This window comes from Schistocerca nitens, chromosome 12 (genome assembly GCF_023898315.1).
Source record: "Schistocerca nitens isolate TAMUIC-IGC-003100 chromosome 12, iqSchNite1.1, whole genome shotgun sequence".
In the NCBI taxonomy this organism is placed as follows: domain Eukaryota; kingdom Metazoa; phylum Arthropoda; class Insecta; order Orthoptera; family Acrididae; genus Schistocerca; species Schistocerca nitens.
In genome coordinates, this window is record NC_064625.1 from 45,968,123 (window position 1) to 45,988,453 (window position 20,331).

Genomic DNA, 20,331 nt, shown 5'->3' on the forward strand with positions numbered 1-20,331 from the left:
TGAAAATTTGTTGGAACACCAGAGGCAATACTGATCCTACGAATTATCTTAGAATATAGATTAAGGAAAGGCCATCCTCGTTTCTAGCATTTGTAGACTTAGAGAAAGCTTTTGACAATGTAGACTGGAATACTCTCTTTCAAATTCTAAAGGTGGCAGTGGGGAGCGAAAGGCTATTTATAATTTGTACAGAAATCAGATGGCAGGGGCGTGAAAGGGAAGCAGTGGTTGGGAAGGGAGTGAGACAGGGTTGTAGCCTAACCCCGATATTATTCACTCTATATATTGTGCAAGCAGTAAAAGAAACAGAAAAATTTGGAGTAGCAGCTAAAATCCATGGAGGAGAAATAAAAAAATTGAGGTTTGCCGATGTTAGATAAACAGTCGGCAGATGATGACTGAAGTGATCGCTATAGCAAAACTCTACTAATACCAGTATAGCTGGCCCCTGTTTTGATCACAACCGAGGTAGAATAGTTTTGGTTTTGAAGGACGTGTCTGTTTCATCTTTTAGTGATGGTGGTTTCGCCAGCTCTTCCAGACAGTTTTAAAAGTGGAGTTTTATGTTTTCTGTTTTTTGGTCGGACGACATTGGCTTGTGGCTTAAAGAGGTGGTTCCGAAGTTTGCTAAGATTCTGGGGGAAGTGGTTCAAACTCAGTTGATTAGTTATCGTCAGCGTTGCTACAGAGACCATTATTGGATTCCGCTCATACGTTACTGCAATTTTCCAAATTTTCAGTGTGAGATATAACATTTGAAAAAGTGTTCCCTTCATTTTCCACGGATTCTAGCAATCTCATCCCACCGTAGTATCTCTCTCTCTCTCTCTCTCTCTCTCTCTACGGTCGCAGTTTCGAATCCTGCCTCGGGCATGGATGTGTGTGATGTCCTTAGGTTAGTTAGGTTTAAGTAGTTCTAAGTTCTAGGGGACTGATGACCTCAGAAGTCCCATAGTGCTTAGAGCCATTTGAACCATTTGAGGGCACGAAGCAACACGCCGGGCAAATTACAGGTACGTCAAACGCGGCGCAGAATATCTGCTTCTAGGAAAACACGGCTACACGGTGACTGTCACGACACGAGCCGCACGGCAGTATCGATGCGTTTACCCAACGACACTCCTCTAATGTAACTCAGTGCAACCGATTCCAATGGCGTGTCTGTAGTCGCGCAACAGCAGACACTGTCGAGCACAGCTACCGCATTGAAATCGCACGTTTATCGGCGAGCGGCGTAAATTACGTGACGCACTGCTCGTTTAGTAAGTAGCAAGCGTTTATCTGCGAACCTAGTTTAGTGTTATTTACCGCTACTCTTACAAAACGGTCTTAAGGAGGGTCACCAGCCTTGCTACGACACACTACACGGAAACGAGTGATAATCCACAAAGGATGGACAGCGGGATGACATGAGCAGTATACTCCTACTTTCTGTACAAACTCACAGTAATCGTAACATGTCACACACATACACACACACATACATACACATACACACAGCCAGACAGGTACGTTGCCTCTTGTGCATTGCGTCAGGCACGTCTCAGCAGACTTGTAAGCGGTCTGAGGCGACTACGTGCGCAAACTGCACTTTATGTCTGCCTGTTCGGTTGCTGCAAACATTCTCGCTCTTCAAGAATTCGAGAGGAGAAAAGATGTAGGGCCACTGCTCGTGCCGTTACAGATACAAGCGTCTCTTGGCACGGGTGAGGCCGCTTGTGTTGCAGACTCCTGAACACGGCCTTCTATGTTCAGTGGTCCGAATGAATCTTTCTGTGGCGTAGCTGAACGTGTTACGTTAGCGGAGACTTCTTCAGTTGCGAGAACAGAATTTTGACGCGCAACTCTGTTAATATGTCCCACCCGGCATGCAGACGATGTCTCGTACAGAGGTACCCTTTCACTGATGTTTGCGGATGCTAACAGACGCCCACTTTTTTCCTTGTCAGGCTACGTCCGATACCTCTTTGAATGCTAAACTGGGGTAACCATTTAGTGTACGCTGGTAAGGAATGCATCCATCCTTCGCCTTTATGACGGCTCGAATTCTGCTTGGGTAACTTTTCAGTCACGTGTCTGAATGCATGTGGAGGAATGGCAGACCACAGTTCCTCAAGAGTCGAAACCAGAGAAGATAGTGATCCTGAATGACGGGGTCTAAAGCGAAATCGGCGTTCTATCCCAAAGGTGGTACATTGGATTGATGTAGGGCCTCTGGGCAGGTCATTCCATTTCAGGAATGTCACTGTTCACAAACGGTTACCTCACAGCTGCTGCTTTGAGAGGGTGCGTACTCATGCTGATATAATCATCGCCTCCGAACTGTTCCTCCACTGTACGCAGTGCACATTGCTGTGAAATGTGTTCTTATATTTTCGCATTTAGCGTATTCTTATGCACATTAAAGAGACCGCGAGAAACACTTCCATATCGTAACGCCCTCTGTTGGCACCCAGACCACTCGTTTCCAGTCATCCTCGCTCTTTACACCACTTCAAACGTCGCTTTGCACTCACTGCAGAAATGTGTGGGTTACGAGGAGTTGCTCGCCTTCGTACCCCATTCTCTTTAACTCCTTGTACACAGTCACTGTGCTGACTGAAATTCTGACAGCATTTTGGAACTCGCGAAGTATTCCTTCCGCTGATATCGTGCGATTTTTTTAGTCACCCCACGCCGACTGCCGCTGTCCGCCAATACATGAGGCCTGCTTCTTCTTGATTTCGCTGTCGTTGCTGCTCCTTGGATCCGCTCCACAATCACATCACCAACAGTCGACTTGGGCAGCTTTGGAAGGGTTGAAATGTCCCTGAGGGATTTGTCTCTCAAGTGATATTCAGTGACTAGTCCACGTTACAACTACTGACCTGCTGTTACTGCTGCTCTACTGACAATACAATACTCTCCGCCTCCTTGCGTACAGGCAGTGTTTGGCGCTCGTTACATCTAGTTCACAGTTCCGCATTGCATGTGCAGGATAAACTGCTGCTCTTTGGCAGATACATTGCTGCTCTTGCGCCTGATATTGGTCATCCGGAATCGGAGAGTGTCGAATGGGTTACCGGTCTGCGAGTGCCTAGGACGTCGTCATGGGTTCTGTCTGAACAGGTGCACTTTTAAAATTCTCAATAAACGTGGACGGCCGCCACCGACGGTTTTGCGTAGCTAGGATTCTTTGGGGGACCCTTGCTGTTTTATTCACACATGTGTCTGTGTCGCATCGCCTCCCCCTGTGAACGTGCTACAGGAAGATACAAGCGCTGAAAAAACGTAGCACCCGTAACTGCTTTGGAACACGTTCAAATTTCGTCGAAGTGTTTTGAACTGTCCCAAGTGGTTCCAGCCCGTACAACTGCCGTCGGGCTGCGTTCAAAACGGGTGAGATAACGTTCGATGGGAATGCAACCCCCCCAAAGTCCTTACAAGGGAACCTCCCCATCGCACTCCCCTCAGATTTAGTTATAAGTTGGCACAGTGGACAGGTCTTGAAAAATCTGAACACAGATTATTCGAGAAAACAGGAAGTTGTGTGGAACTATGAAAAAAATAAGCAAAATATACAAACTGAGTAGTCCATGCGCAAGATAGGCAACATCAAGGATAGTGTGAGCTCAGGAGCGCCGTGGTCCCGTGGTTAGCGTGAGCAGCTGCGGAACGTGAGGTACTTGGTTCATGTCTTCCCTCGAGTCAATAGTTTACTTTCAGGATTTTCGCAAAGTTACGATCTGTTCGTTCGTTCATTGACGTCTCTGTTCACTGTAATAAGTTTAGTGTGTTTTGCGACCGCGCCGCAAAACCGTGCGATTAGTAGACGAAAGGACGTGCCTCTCTAATGGGAACCGAAAACATTTGATCGCAAGGTCATAGCTCAACCGATTCCTCCACAGGAAAACACGTCTGATATATTCTATACGGTACTGGTGACGGCATGTGCGTCACATGACAGGAATATGTTGTCGACCCACCTAACTTGTACACTTGACGAATGGGTAAAAAGATTCTTCTACCTTGCCCGATTTAGGTTGTCTTGTGGATGTGATAATCACTCCCAAAAAAGTGATGAAAACATAAGAGTTTGTCACGTAAACTGCAACAAATGAATGCAACAGTTCCACATTCGCACAGTTTTCCCTGTGCTCTGTCAAAACATATGTTTTTAACGTTTTCAAATTTTTCCGTGTGTACACCGTCAAATTCTGCATATATCCAAGCAAATCTGAACATATCCTGGAATTTTGGAGAGTGAAGTTGATTGTGTGTGAGTGCCTGAACTTTGCTAATTCTCTGAAAATAAAAAATTAAACCCTTCACTCGAGGGAAGGCTTGAACCAAGGACCTCTCGTTTCGCAGCTGCTCACGCTAACCACGGCGCTCCTGAGGTCACACTATCCGTGATGTTGCCTATCTTCGCACGGACTACTCAGTTTGTATATTTTGCTTATTTTTGTCATAGTTCCATACAACTTCTTCATGTTTTCTCGAATGATCTGTATTCAGTTTTTCAAGGCCTATCCACTGTGCCAACTTATAACTAAATCTGAGGGGGGTGCGATGGGGAGGTTCCCTTGTTAGAAGAGGTTTAAAACGACTGAAGTTGTCAACAGTGTCAAAGGTTGTGATGAACGCATTCCCGGTGCTCACCGCACAGCTGTCGTTTTCGACAGCGAAATGTGCGGTAATTGATGCCCAAGGTTAGGGGTGGGTTCATTGATGCCTTTTCTGCCACCCCCTGCGACCTTCTCGTGCCGATTCTGAACCGCGGTGTGTCTGGAATGTTTTCCTCGCCCACTCACAATAAAAACGCGCGATGTCAGCACTGGGCGTCGCGGTTCTATCTTCTACATCTACATCTACATACATACTCCGCAATCCACCATACGGTGCGTGGCGGAGGGTACCTCGTACCACAACTAGCATCTTCTCTCCCTGTTCCACTCCCAAACAGAACGAGGGAAAAATGACTGCCTATATGCCTCTGTACGAGATCTAATCTCTCTTTATCTTTGTGGTATTTCCGCGAAATGTAAATTGGCGACAGTAAAATTGTACTACAGTCAGCCTCAAATGCTGGTTCTCTAAATTTCCTCAGTAGCGATTCACGAAAAGAACGCCGCCTTTCCCCTAGAGACTCCCACCCGAGTTCCTGAAGCATTTCCGTAACACTCGCGTGATGATCAAACCTACCAGTAACAAATCTAGCAGCCCGCATCTGAATTGCTTCTATGTCCTCCCTCAGTCCGACGTGATAGGGATCCCAAACGCTCGAGCAGTACTCAAGAATAGGTCGTATTAGTGTTTTATAAGCGGTCTCCTTTACAGATGAACCACATCTTCCCAAAATTCTACCAATGAACCGAAGACGACTATCCGCCTTTCCCACAACTGCCATTACATGCTTGTTCCACTTCATATCGCTCTGCAGTGTTACGCCCAAATATTTAATCGACGTGACTGTGTCAAGCGCTACACTACTAATGGAGTATTCAAACATTACGGGATTCTTTGTCCTATTCATCTGCATTAATTTACATTTATCTATATTTAGAGTTAGCTGCCATTCTTTACACCAGTCACAAATCCTGTCCAAGTCATCTTGTATCCTCCTACAGTCACTCAACGACGACACCTTCCCGTACACCACAGCATCATCAACAAACAGTCGCACATTGCCATCCACCCTATCCAAAAGATCATTTATGTAGATAGAAAACAACAGCGGACCTACCACACTTCCCTGGGGCGCTCCAGATGATACCCTCACCTCCGATTAACACTCACCATCGAGGACAACGTACTGGGTTCTATTACTTAAGAAGTCTTCGAGCCACTCACATACTTGGGAACCAATCCCATATGCTCGTACTTAGTTAGGAGTCTGCAGTGGGACACCGAGTCAAACGCTTTCCGGAAGTCAAGGAATATGGGATCCATCTGATACCCTTCATCCATGGTTCGCAAGATATCGTGTGAAAAAAGGGCGAGTTGCGTTTCGCAGGAGCGATGCTTTCTAAAAGCCGTGCTTATGCATGGACAGCAACTTCTCTGTCTCAAGGAAAATCATTATATTTGAACTGAGAATATGTTCGAGAATCCTGCAACAAACCGATGTTAAGGATATTGGTCTGTAATTTTGAGGATCCGTCCTTGTACCCTTCTTATATACAGGCGTCACCTGCGCTTTTTTCCAGTCACTCGGGACTTTACGTTGGCCAAGAGATTCGCGATAAATGCAAGCTAAGTAAGGAGCCAATGCAGTAGAGTACTCTCTGTAAAACCGAATTGGAATCCCATCAGGACCTGGAGATTTATTTATGTTCAACCCATTCAGCTGCTTCACAACCCCAGGGATGTCTATCACTATGTCCTCCATACGGGAATCCGTACGAGACTCAAACGGCGGTATGTTCTTCCATCGCAGAGGCGTCAGAACAAGGGGAGAAATGTGGTAAAAGGGGGTGTGACTACCTCCCCATGGTGTAGCACGTCCACAGCTGCGGTGGGCAGAATTGTGGTGGACTTTGGTTCCAGTGTGGCCTTACACGTCAGATGAACTTCTTTTGCTCCATGTGTCGACACATTGCTGTTTGAAACGTCGTCGAGCCCGAGTTTGACGTGCAGAGCGCCACTCTTTGGTACCGTTACAGAGGTAGGTTGTACGCAGCCTTCAGCTAAATTTCGAACTTAAGCGTCCAAATGGGTGGTAATTACGGGGTTTTGAAAGCGTTACATTATATGGTGCGTCTGTGTGTGTTTCCTAGCGGTTTTTTTTTTTTCGCTGAACGAGGTTCGGGTTCGCGCTTGCCATGATGTGGGAAACTTTTTGTTACCTCCTCAATCCAGTACCGTTTCGTCTCGAGATCGGCAACTAGAAGCAGGGACTGACGCGTGCGTTTCACGGCAGCCGCCGATATATCCGGCTGTTGGCCACAACATGCCGGTCGAGTCCCGCCTGGACGGGGCGGGGCACCTGTGGCCAGGGCAAACAGCGGCGTGGCCAGCAAACACCGGCCTCAGCACGTGTCGCCCTGCTCCAGGGTCAGCCGCTGCTGCACGTGGACTTCACAATGTCAGGTCCTCCTCTGAGGAAAGCGAAGGACACAGAAAGGAGAGACGAGAAATTAGTCGCTTTCTTGTATAATGGCAAGGCAGGGGATTCGAAACCAGATTTTAATCTGCAAAACATTCTTCTGCTTGGTTTGATGCGGTCCGGCATTATACAAGTTTCATTCTCCACTGATGTCTAAACACGTTCGGTTATCCTGTTCCTCCTTTTTGTCGGTGTTTTCCGTATGCTCATCTTCTCGCTGATTCTGCGGAAAACCTCGTTTCGTATCTTATCAGTCCACCTAATTTTCAACATCCTGGTATAACACCCATCTCAAATGCTCCGATTCTCTTATTTTGTAGTTTTCCCGCAGTCCACGATTCATGAGCAGCGACGCGAAAAGAGAGGATACTTGATAAGGCATGTTGCGGTTCGAACAGACAGGGGACATATGTCGGCCACGTAAGAGATGGACGTCCACCACGAAGGCAAACGCCGCGCCCCCAACGTCTGACGGAGCCTGCGTAATGAGCCAGGCGGTCAGACGGTAATTCTGGTCACGTGGAACGTGGAAGGCGCGCCTTGAGCCACCTGAGTCAATAGGCGGACCATCCAATCCACTAAACACAGAGCACACACTCTCTCTGCCGAGGCGGATGTCCGCGCCACGTGTGCCGGTGGGGAATTACGATTTATTTACAGATTTTTCACGGCGCCTCCATTCGCCATCGCATGGGAGCGACGCGAGCACCAGCTCGTGTTTGGAGTCCCCCCCCCCCTCCTCTCTCTCTCTCTCTCTCTCTCTCACACACACACACACACACACACACACACACACAGAGAGAGAGAGAGAGAGAGAGAGAGAGAGAGAGAGAGAGGAAGAAGGCAGCGAGCTGAGATGCTGCACTAGCACTCGAACTCCCCGCGCTCAAGACCGTATTTGGGATTTATAGAGCCTTCGGCTGCTCCTGTGGCGCGGGCACGTCCGTGGGAAATTTTGTGATAACGAAGCTGCAGAAATTAAATTTTACAGTAATTTTCGAATTAAAATCCTGTAACTCAACATATATATATGATTAGGAAACGAGCTACTTATAATAGTAGATGACTACTTTTGCTATTTGGGAAGCATAATAACTGATGATGATCGAAGTAGAGAGGATGTAAAACGTAAACTGGCTATGGCAAGGAAAGCGTTTCTGAAGAAGAGAAATTTTTTAACATCGAGTATATATTTAACTGCCAGGAAATCATTTTTGAAAGTATTTGTACGGAGTGTAGCCATGTATGGAAGTGAAACATGGATGATAAATAGTTTAAACAAGAAGATAATAGAAGCTTATTAAATGTGGTGCTACAGAAGAATGCTGAAGATTAGACGGATAGACCAGGTAACTAATGAGGAGGTACTGAACAGAATTGGGAAGAAGGGGAATTTGTGGCACAACTTGACTAAAGGTCGGACATGTTCTGAGGCCAATTTAGTGTTGAAGGGAAACGTCGAGCTTAAAAATCGTAGAGGGAGACCATGAGATGAGTACACTAAGCAGATTCAGAAGGCTGTAGGTTGCAGTAGGTACTGGGAGATGAAGAAGCTTGCACAGGATAGAATAGCACGGAGAGCTATATCAAACCAGACTTTTGACTGAAGACCACAACAATAACAACAGGTTTCTTCTGAGATGTTAGTCAATCGACCACGCTTTTAGCTATCAGTTCCTGATCGTCTAGAAATAATAATGTTCGCACTCTGTTTTGTCAGTTTTTTACTTTATGTAATTGTTCTTTTCATTCCTCAGTTATTTATTCAATATAAATTATTAATAACAGCGATGTAAACCACACAGTTTTATAATTTCCACGATAGACTTCTGTGGTTTTTGTATATTTTTCATGATGTAATTTAATGTTTGCCTCTGTTGAACAGTATAAAATTTCTATTGCAAAGACTAAATTATTTAGGAGATGATAATTTTTACCTCAGTGTTTGTCATTTAACGCTGTCACAAACCGTTAAACACCAAAAAATTGAATAAAAAAATGTTCAAATGTGTGTGAAATCTTATGGGACTCAACTGCTAAGGTCATCAGGGGACTATTAAACACAGTTATCTGTATACAAACGCCCCTTTCTAAATCTGTATTTTTCTTATCCAAGCTTCTACTCCACTGTTTCCTATAATTTTCTTCCAGGACGGAAGCACTAGTTTTACCTGCTGTTGTTAGTACTAATAATGACATTCCCATATAACTCTGTAGTGTGGAACTCCACTGATTGTCTTTCTAAACTCGCAATTTTTCAGGAGTCATTAATGATTGTGGCAGATGTCAGTCTACTTTTAAGAAAGCACCAAGATAAAATCGCTGCTAAGTAGGTGGTGCCTACCATCTAATCACTATTTCCTACCATTGACAATACATTTGCAAAACAGTTTCCAGTCTGCGTTGCTTTAAATTTATACTAGGTGATTTTCTGTTATAGGTGGCAATGGCAGGCGACTTCATCCTGGCCGTGGCGTCCATGATGATCGCGCGTCTCAGGGATGATGACGTCACCTTGACGTTGAGCGAGGTAAGGCATGCGCTACTCATCTGCGGGCACCTTAAAGTGCGCGGTAAAGCGAACGGGAGAGTCCCCTTTGGTTAGACATGCCACAAAGCATTCCTCACTACTTTATGCACCGGTAGCAAGCTATCGTGGCCTCGAGTGTTTATAGCAAACGAACAGTGATTCCTTTCTCTATATTATACGTTGTGGGAAAAAAAAGACCGGCTCTTGTAGGTGAAAAAAACTGAATAAATTATTTTTGAGGACACATCATTGAAAGTCACAGAGCATAACTTAATCATAGCTAACACTTGGTTCAAGAATCATAAAAGAAGGTTGTATACCTGGAAGAATCCTGGAGATACTAATAGGTATCAGATAGATTATATAATGGTAAGACAGAGATTTAGGAACCAGGTTTTAAATTGTAAGACATTTCCAGGGGCAGATGTGGATTCTGACCACAATCTATTGGTTATGAACTGCAGACTGAAACTGAAGAAACTGCAAAAAGGTGGGAATTTAAGGAGATGGGACCTGGATAAACTGAAAGAACCAGAGGTTGTAGAGAGTTTCAGGGAGAGCATAAGTGAACAATTGACAGGAATGGAGGAAAGAAATACAGTAGAAGAAGAATGGGTAGCTCTGAGGGATGAAGTAGTGAAGGCAGCAGAGGATCAAGTAGTAAAAAGACGAGGGCTAATAGAAATCCTTGGGTAACAGAAGAAATATTGAATTTAATTGATGAAAGGAGAAAATATAAAAATGCAGTAAATGAAGCAGGCAAAAGGGAATACAAACGTCTCAAAAATGAGATCGACAGAAAGTGCAAAATGGCTAAGCAGGGATGGCTAGAGGACAAATGTAAGGATGTAGAGGCTTGTCTCACTAGGGGTAAGATAGATACTGCCTACAGGAAAATTAGGGAGACCTTTGGAGAGAAGAGAACCACTTGTATGAATATCAAGAGCTCAGATGGAAACCCAGTTCTAAGCAAAGAAGGGAAGGCAGAAAGGTGGAAGGAGTATATAGAGGGTTTATACAAGGGCGATGTACTTGAAGACAGTATTATGGAAATGGAAGAGGATGTAGATGAAGATGAAATGGGAGATAAGATACTGCGTGAAGAGTTTGACAGAGCACTGAAAGACCTGAGTCGAAACAAGGCCCCGGGAGTAGACAACATTCCCTTAGAACTACTGATGGCCTTGGGAGAGCCAGTCATGACAAAACTCTACCATCTGGTGAGCAAGATGTATGAGACAGGCGAAATACCCACAGACTTCAAGAAGAATATAATAATTCCAATACCAAAGAAAGCAGGTGTTGACAGATGTGAAAATTACCGAACTATCAGTTTAATAAGTCACAGCTGCAAAATACTAACGCGAATTCTTTACAGACGAATGGAAAAACTGGTAGAAGCGGACCTCGGGGAAGATCAGTTTGGATTCCGTAGAAATGTTGGAACACGTGAGGCAATACTAACCTTACGACTTATCTTAGAAGAAAGATTAAGAAAAGGCAAACCTACGTTTCTAGCATTTGTAGACTTAGAGAAAGCTTTTGACAACGTTAACTGGAATACTCTCTTTCAAATTCTGAAGGTGGCAGGGGTAAAATACAGGGAGCGAAAGGCTATTTACAATTTGTACAGAAACCAGATGGCAGTTATAAGAGTCAAGGGGCATGAAAGGGAAGCAGTGGTTAGCAAAGGAGTGAGACAGGGTTGTAGCCTCTCCCTGATGTTATTCAATCTGTATATTGAGCAAGCAGTAAAGGAAACAAAAGAAAAATTCGGAGTAGGTATTAAAATTCATGGAGAAGAAGTAAAAACTTTGAGGTTCGCCGATGACATTGTAATTCTGTCAGAGACAGCAAAGGACTTGGAAGAGCAGTTGAACGGAATGGACAGTGTCCTGAAAGGAGGATATAAGATGAACATCAACAAAAGCAAAACGAGGATAATGGAATGTAGTCAAATTAAATCGGGTGATGCTGAGGGAATTAGATTAGAAAATGAGACACTTAAAGTAGTAAAGGAGTTTTGCCATTTGGGGAGCAAAATAACTGATGATGGTCGAAGTAGAGAGGGTATAAAATGTAGACTGGCAATGGCAAGGAAATCGTTTCTGAAGAAGAGAAATTTGTTAACATCGAGTATAGATTTAAGTGTCAGGAAGTCGTTTCTGAAAGTATTTGTATTGAGTGTAGCCATGTATGGAAGTGAAACATGGACGATAACCAGTTTGGACAAGAAGAGAATAGAAGCTTTCGAAATGTGGTGCTATAGAAGAATGCTGAAGATAAGGTGGGTAGATCACGTAACTAATGAGGAGGTATTGAATAGGATTGGGGAGAAGAGAAGTTTGTGGCACAACTTGACTAGAAGAAGGGATCGGTTGGTAGGACATGTTTTGAGGCATCAAGGGATCACAAATTTAGCATTGGAGGGCAGCGTGGAGTGTAAAAATCGTAGAGGGAGACCAAGAGATCAATACACTAAGCAGATTCAGAAGGATGTAGGTTGCAGTAGGTACTGGGAGATGAAGAAGCTTGCACAGGATAGAGTAGCATGGAGAGCTGCATCAAACCAGTCTCAGGACTGAAGACCACAACAACAACAACAACAACATTGAAAGTAATAAAAATACCAACTTTGATTACACAGAATACAACTACCAAGTTAAAAGTACCTGTGCACCTATTAGTGAAAATTGATGTGAGCTGTGTCCACCCTTTGCCTAGAAAAGATGGCTTGAAATCTTCTGGAGACGAATTCAGTGAGGTGTCTGAATGTCTGTGGAGGAATGGCAGCTCATTCCTCCTAAAGGGCCGAAAGCAGAGAAGGTGGTGATGTTGGACTCTAGGGTCTGGAGCCAAGTCGACTTTCTAACTCATCCCAAAGGTATTCCATTGGGGTCAGGTTGGGACTCTGGGCAGGCCAGTCCATTTCAGGAATGTTTTTGTCTACAAACCATTACCTGACAAATGTTGCTTTAGGACAGTGGGTGTGATTACATTGATACAAACGACCAGTCTCTGAACTGTTTCCCTACTGTGTGTAGTACACAATGCTTTAAAATATGTTAATATCCTTCCGTACCGTAACACTACCTCCTCTGCACTACACACGATGGCAGGTGACGTTCTCCAAGAAGTCATCAAATCCAAACGCTCGTATCGGATTGCCACAGGGTATAGCGGGATTCGTCTCTCCAAATCACTCGTTTCTGGGTACCTACTGCCCAGTGGCGTCACTCTTTACGTCACCTCATGCTGCATAGCACTGATTCCAGAAATGTGTGGTTTAAGAGGAGCCTCCCGAACATTGTACTCCATTCTTATGAACTCTCTACCCACAGTCATTGTGCTACCTGGACTCCTGGTAGCACTTTGGAACTCACGAGTGATTCCTTCCACTGAGTGCGTGCGATTTCTTTTACGACCGTCATCTGAAATGCTTGATATCCCCATCTGTCAGCACATGAGCCCTGCCTGGTTTTGAAGTAGCTGTGGTTGTTCCTTCGCAGTTTTGCTTTGCAGTCACATCACCGGCAGTCGACTTGACCAGCTTTTGAATGCTCGAATCGTCCCTGATGGATTGTTACCCAGCAGACACCTAATGACCGGTCTCTGTTCGAAGTCACCGAGCTCTCCTGACAGACTGCCGCTACTGGTTCTCTACTGATAAAATGGTATTTCCAGATCATTTTAATAATGGCAGGTCCACCTCTTGTGGTCAGTTTCACATAGGAGTGTCTGCATACTTCTGGTCAGATAGTGTATCCACATATATTATAAAAATGTATTTGTGTATTTTCCACATGTCTTCCTAACCCACTGACCCGATTTCAACCAAACTTGGTACACATATCCCTTACTGTCGAGCAACGATCACTGTGGGGATAATAACTACCCACCCGACATGGTGAAGGAGATATGACATCATATATGACACCATAAATGCTGAGAAACTGCCGCACTGTACATGAATTCTTTACTATGAAGACACTGCTACAGTCAAGTCAGCTTAAGGAAATCTCTGACACTTGGCAGCGCTGTTGGCAGCTTTCGGTTGTGAAGTACGAATGGCTTGGGGCGAAAACAGTAGCCACCTATAGAATGATGGAGAGGCATTGCGAAGAGACTTTTAAAATATCGCTTCATAGATACGTGAAGTAGCTGACCCCAGTGTATATAACTGTACACTATAAACACAATTCATTTTTTGTTTTCATTTCTAGTCGAAAATTGGCTACCAGCCCAGTATTCACCTAATTAGATGTGGGAAACTACCTAAAAATCACATCCAGTCTTCTCAGCACACCAGCCCTCGCCATTAATCCTCTGGACAGATTTGATCCGGAATCAGCATGCCGATGTGTGCCACTATCCAGGTGGCATATTAGTTTAATTTTCTAAATAAGGGAAATGAATGAATCTTAGGACTTCAACTTAATAATGTCCACCCCCGGTAGCTGAGTGGTCAGCACGACAGAATGTCAATCCTAAGGGCCTGGGTTCGATTCCCGGCTGGGTCAGAGATTTTCTCCCCTCAGGGAATTGGTGTCGTGTTGTCCTAATTGTCATCATTTCATCCCCATCAACGCACGAGTCGCCGAAGTGGCGTCAAATCGAAAGACTTGCACCCAGCGAACGGTCTACGCGACGGGTGGTCCTAGTCATACAGTGTAAGCTTTCACAGCTGGTACTGACATCACTTAAAACTTCTGTGCTATTAGGCCATGGTTGATGTATAAAACTTTCTCCTAATGTTTCCTATCTGACTGGAGACATCTTCATAGGTAAAATGGTTAACTGCAGTAGACATTTTACCTCTGTAGATGTCTCCCGCAGTCAGAGAGGAAATGTTAGGAAAAAGTTTTAACATTGACCACGTCCTGCTAGTCTGGAAGTTTTAAGTGTTATTAGTGCAATGCCATTCATGCATTGACACAGTAAACCTCAGGTTTCTTATTGTTGTCTTAATTTAAGACAGTTGATAATGATAATGTGCTGCCAAAATGGTTGAGCTTTACTAGCAGCCCCTGGTGAGTAGTGTATAAAGGAGAAAAGCTTAACAAATTTAATTGACTTCAGTAACACGCAATTAGATCACTGATAGTGGAAAAAAGGTTTAAATTTTTAACAATTCTGCTGTAGGTTAGTATTTGAAAATACAGAAGTGTTACAGAAAACTTCCCTTAAAATTAATTCTAGTTGCAACAGCTGGGTTGCACTGTGCATGATGATTTTGTGATGTCTGCTGATGGTAATTCTGCCTTGTTCCTGTGACAGTTATAGAGGATCTATAATATACAAAATTTAGAATCAGATCCAGTTGATGCAATGTGGACAAGACTAACATTTTCTTTTGGTGACACTAAATGTGACGGTATGGATTTGCTAAGGGAACTACGCTTTTTGGGGGGGGGGGGGGGCATTGTGGAAGAGTTTGCAGTGTGAGAATTGGTCCACATGAGGTAAACCAAATTCATCTGACAAAATTTCGGAGGTTGCTCAAAGTACATTCTGAGCATTTTGGTAAAAGGGCCCAGTGGTCTCCAGTGGCTCATTGCAAAGTAACTGTATTTTGTTTTCATTTCTTGCTCCCAATGTCTTTGTATCTATATTGTTCTGAAAACATCTTCTCAGCAGTAAAATTGTTAATGGTATGTTCTGCATATCTTGTATAGAAACAAAATTGTTCAATTCTCTAACAGTACTTGTTTTTGAAAGCAGCGATGCTCACTTTAATTTTGCCTCTCAAGTTTAAATTTGGTACTGCACATTTCTGTCTCGTCATACTGCTATGGCAGTTAACCGATCATTGACAATGATATGCAGCAGTACAGAATGGTTTAGTGACGAAGAGTTCAGTGATATGCTGTCATGTGTGGCTTATTTAGTGATTGCATATTACAGGCTGTCTCACTGTTATGAAGGTATTTCCATAGAAATGAAGTTAGCTGAGGTGACAGCTGGAATAAATCATAATTAAATTATTTGTAATGAACCAATAGAGATGATGGGTCTTTTTTATACTAAAATACACAGAAAATATCCGACAAACTCTGAAATTTGGTTACTGTAGTACAGGTCATCCTGTGTAGCCATCAGAGAACCCACAACTGTCAACCCCTGAGATAAGAGGACAACTACTTGTTATGATTGACTGATTGATTGATGATGATGATGATGATGATGATACTCTGCCCAGGATACCTTTCCCATGTGTAAAAGTTCATACAGCTGCAGACCCACCCCACTGCATCAGCAATAAAATTAAGAAATTGAGTTCTGCTCAGAATTAAAAATTCTGATTTACTTAAGATTATATTTTAAACTATTTTTCAGTTATTGAAGCTTTTTTTAATGCTACCATCTGATTCACTTTTGATGATATTTTAGAACTTTTTTATGTTGCAAATACGTTACTTTTTCCTGAAGACATTGGCTTTGATCTCACAGAGAGTCCTGTTTGCAGGTGGTGACTGACCTGGTGCAGGGTGAGTTCATGCAGCTGGGCTCCAAGGAGACGGAAAACGAACGCTTCGCACACTACCTCACCAAGACCTACCGCAAGACAGCCAGCCTCATCGCCAACTCCGTCAAAGCGGTATGTATGTGGCAATCTGTCTCTCGAGTTGTGGAGCACGTGCTAGGTGACACTTAGTGTGTGGTTTCTAGGTACTGTGAGCTTTATGTGACTTCATTTCACAGTAGTGTAGTGTTCCACAAATGGTAAATCATGTTAAACCACCATCGCGAATATTTCCCAATTGGAACATGAAAACTGCATGTAGTTTTCACAAACAGTTGCTAGCAAAGTTAATATATACAGTGATTCCAGACAGTGTGGGAAAAAGTTTTATTGCTCCATGGTTTCATTTTTGAAACATAATATGGTCTGTCTTTACACTGAACCAGCTGTACACATTATGGGTGTTGTCTGTCCCATTAGACCGGTGTTGTCTGTCCCATTAGACCAACAAGCATTGCATTTTTCCCACCAGTAAACAGCTCAGCAAGAAATGAATGGAAATGGCTTCTGGAAAAGTAAGAAGAAATAGAAAAGGGCAGAAAAACAGGATCAGCATGTAGGAAAGGCAGAATATCTTTCTGAAAATTTATAAGCAGAAACATCATAATTAATAGCGCAAAATTGATACCACTATTAAATGCAACAGAAAGAGTGAATAAGTGGAAGCAATATATTATCAACCTGTACAAGAGTAGGAACTGTCTGCTAATTTGATACAAGAAGAGGTGGGTGTTGATACAGAGAACATAAGAAATCCAGTACTAGACTCAGAGTTTGACAGAGCTTTGGAAGCTTTTCAGTAACTCCAAACAGCTTAGAGGATTACTAAGAAATTGATGTCCATGTCATGCCATGGAGGAGGACACCAAGATAAGAACGGGGTGGGGGGAAGGTTTAGCAGACATTTGTCCTCTTATGCAAAGGCAAGTCTGTAAAGGAGCCTGTATCTTCAGTACTTTACCTACCCTGCAGCTGGTGAAATATTGAAATATGCCTGTATGCCGTCAACCGGCTTTTGGTTCTGCAAGGCTTCTGAAACGAGTGTGAACAGGAAACTAAACATAGAGTACCCTGTCCACTGAGATTTTGGTGAAGTCCTAGACACTGGAAGAAGAAAGTACAGAAATAAAAGTAAAAAACCACAATGAACAATTTTGTTTGTATCATAAGATAAACAGTTATGTAAAGAGTATGATAACAAGAGCAGTTAATGATGAAGTGCATCAAAAGGCAATGGACAAGCAAACAGCTAGTAATGCATGGAATGCTTTAAAGCAGCAATTTGAAGCCAGATCCAAAGACTGTTTAAAATGTGTACAATGTTTTTCTTTTTAAGTTGGCTACCAGCTGAACATATTTCAACCCATATAGCAAATATGAAAATTTTTTGGAACGAGTTGAATTATGAACTTGCATCTAAAAATGTAAATGTTTTGCCAGATCTTACACTGTTTTGCAAAACCTTGTATACTTTGCCAAGTGAGTTTAAAATATTTCAGTTGATTTGGATATTACTAACATAGGATGAAAAGAGAACATTCAGTGAATTAAGAATCCAATTTTGTGTACTTGAAAGGAATATTATGAAGAACTCAAACAGTGACAAAACACCAAAAGAAATATTTATGGTAAATGAAAGAAGCAAAAATAATATGACAGAGGCAAATTCATTAAGAAAGAATCGAGAAAAGTGACGTCTGAAATTACTGTAAGAAAATGGGGTGGGGGGGGGGGGGGGGGGAGGCACTGTGTGAAGGATACAAAAAGTTGATTTCTGATGGGAGAACCAAAAATAAATATAAACGGAAGTAATGACAGTTTTGAAGATGCTAGTGGTGTTCTGAGATCTATCCGCGAAAAGTCCTATTAAGTTGAAGCAGATACAGCAACACGGTGGGTCGACAATGGTGCTATAAGACTTGTAACCAACTGTCCACATAATTTTAAAGACTTTCTAAAATTTGTTGGTCCATGTGGTGTAAAGGCAGCTGGGAAAGAATCTTAGTGACAGTGAGGAAAGGTAATATTTGGTTATCATCTGCTAAGAGTATTGGTGGGCTGAATATGATGCTGCTGGATGTACAGTTTGTTCCATATCTGTCTAGAAATTCGTTTACAGTGTTAGCTGCTCAGACTGAAATCCCAATAGTGAATTCAAGTCATGACCAATAGAATATTGGTGACAAAATAGTGTTACATTGAATCCAGGAGCATTTTGGAAAATTGTATAAGGCAGAGATTCAACCCACTTTGCCCAAATAAATAGCTGAAATAACCACCATTGAAGAGATTTCATTATCACAGTTGTATTGAGAAGGATGGTGACATCAGGATCAACACAATGCAAATTGACATTTGCTCAGAGAAAAAAGACAACCAACTCCAATGGAATGTCTGTGGACATTTTAATAAACCTTTTCAAGAGATGAAGCATATGGTCGTGTTCAAGGACAGCTACATGAAATTTCAGTATTGCTCTTTCATAAGGCAAAAATCTGAAGTTGAGGATGAGTTGAAACATTTTCTTGGACATTAAAATATATTGGATCATCTAATCAAAAAGCTACTAAGTGACAATAATGAACTCCGTAGTAAGGAAACCAGGACGTCGTGCACATAGGAGGTGTTCCTCAGAGGCTAGCAGCACCTACATACCACAACATAATGGTGGAAGTCAACAGGAGATGTGAAGTATAGTTGAAATGGCAAAATTTCCAAGTAATCGAATAACGAAACCAATTTCCCAGCTGTCATGTGGGCTGAATGGGTTGGAGTGTCAGTGTACATTCTAAAGCTAACTCCAAGATAATCTGTGGAAGGAATTAGTCTTTTTAAAGTGTGGTTGGGTGAGAAGCCAAGAATAAAATGGTTCCAAGAATAAAATGGGTTCTACATGCTGTACCCACACCCCATTTCAAAGAAGACAGAAAATGGATAAAAAAGCTGTCAAGAGGTACCTCTTGGGGTAGAATGGAGATGAGCATTGCAGAATCTAGGTGAAAGAAGAGAGCAACCAATTGTTAGCAGAGATGTAATCTTCCATGAAAGTCCTGGAGTTGTGAAGAACAAATCAAATTACCATTATAGGATGTTGATCAAAACAATCAGGAAAAGTACGCAGCTCAAGAAGTTAACGAGTCAGACAAATTGAAGATTGAAAAGGAACAGAGAAGAGGAATTCTTAATCGCACCTCATAGACAACTGCAAAAACATTAAATATTAATGAAGCCTTTATGGCCAAATGACTTTGTAATGTTCACTGAAAAGATAATTAATAGAACAAAGGGAGAGCCAAAATCACGAAGAAGATATCAATAGAGATATTCATTTATTTCTAGAACAATGTATGATTGAAAATAAAACATCAGTGCAAAACAGTTAATCAGCTAACTACTCATATTAAATTTAACATTTTTGTACAACTAGTTTCAAAACATACTTTATAAAAGACGGTTTATTTAGTTAGCTAGGTGATGAACCACCAGGAAAGATTAATAAATGTAAAATAAAATAATGTAAAATTTAATTTAAAAGGTTTAATGCTTAAAACAAATTTATCTCTACGCACATTTAGGACAGATGACTGATTCCCATCAGCTTTCATGTCATAGCAGATGCTTGGCACTGATGTGTAATGAATTACAGATGGCGATGCTGGCGGGCGCGAGCCAAGAAGTGGCTGAGCTGGCCTTCCAGTATGGACGCAACCTCGGTCTGGCGTTCCAGCTGGTGGATGACCTTCTAGACTTCGTGTCCTCCACGGAAGCGATGGGAAAGCCGACTGCCGCAGATCTGCGCCTGGGGCTCGCTACCGCTCCAGTTCTCTTTGCATGTGAAAAGGTGAGGTTGTTTACTGCCCAATTGTTGCTAGTATCGTAAATATGCATATTACTTTGAAATTAAATAGCTAATAAGAAGAGCCTGAAAAACATTATCCATAACTTTTACAGCAGGAGAAATCATCTTTGCTATTTTTGATTCAGAGCACAAACATCCTCCCAGTATTTATTGTTTGATATCTCAGGTGAAGTAGTGATCCACATCTCATACACTGGTGCTCAAAATCAGTTGTTTTAAAACTTCTATAAACATTTTAGAGGAATTCGTTAAAAAAATTGCATTTGCTTGTGGTTGGTACACCTACTTACCATTAAAATTTATCCATTTGAACAAAACACACACAAAAGTCT

The 20,331-nt window shown here is 42.6% G+C and overlaps 1 protein-coding gene across 2 annotated transcripts in view; it reads left to right on the forward strand.

Annotated features, from left to right (window-relative positions):
• The window catches only part of LOC126215141 (all trans-polyprenyl-diphosphate synthase PDSS1), an 831,585-nt gene that overhangs the window by 796,937 nt on the left and 14,317 nt on the right, over nt 1–20,331 (forward strand). For both annotated transcript variants that reach the window (XM_049941804.1, XM_049941805.1), the window contains 3 exons: nt 9,528–9,617; nt 16,084–16,215; nt 19,787–19,981. In XM_049941804.1, the coding sequence (XP_049797761.1) occupies nt 9,528–9,617; nt 16,084–16,215; nt 19,787–19,981 (417 nt within the window). The remainder of the gene's footprint in view (nt 1–9,527; nt 9,618–16,083; nt 16,216–19,786; nt 19,982–20,331) is intronic.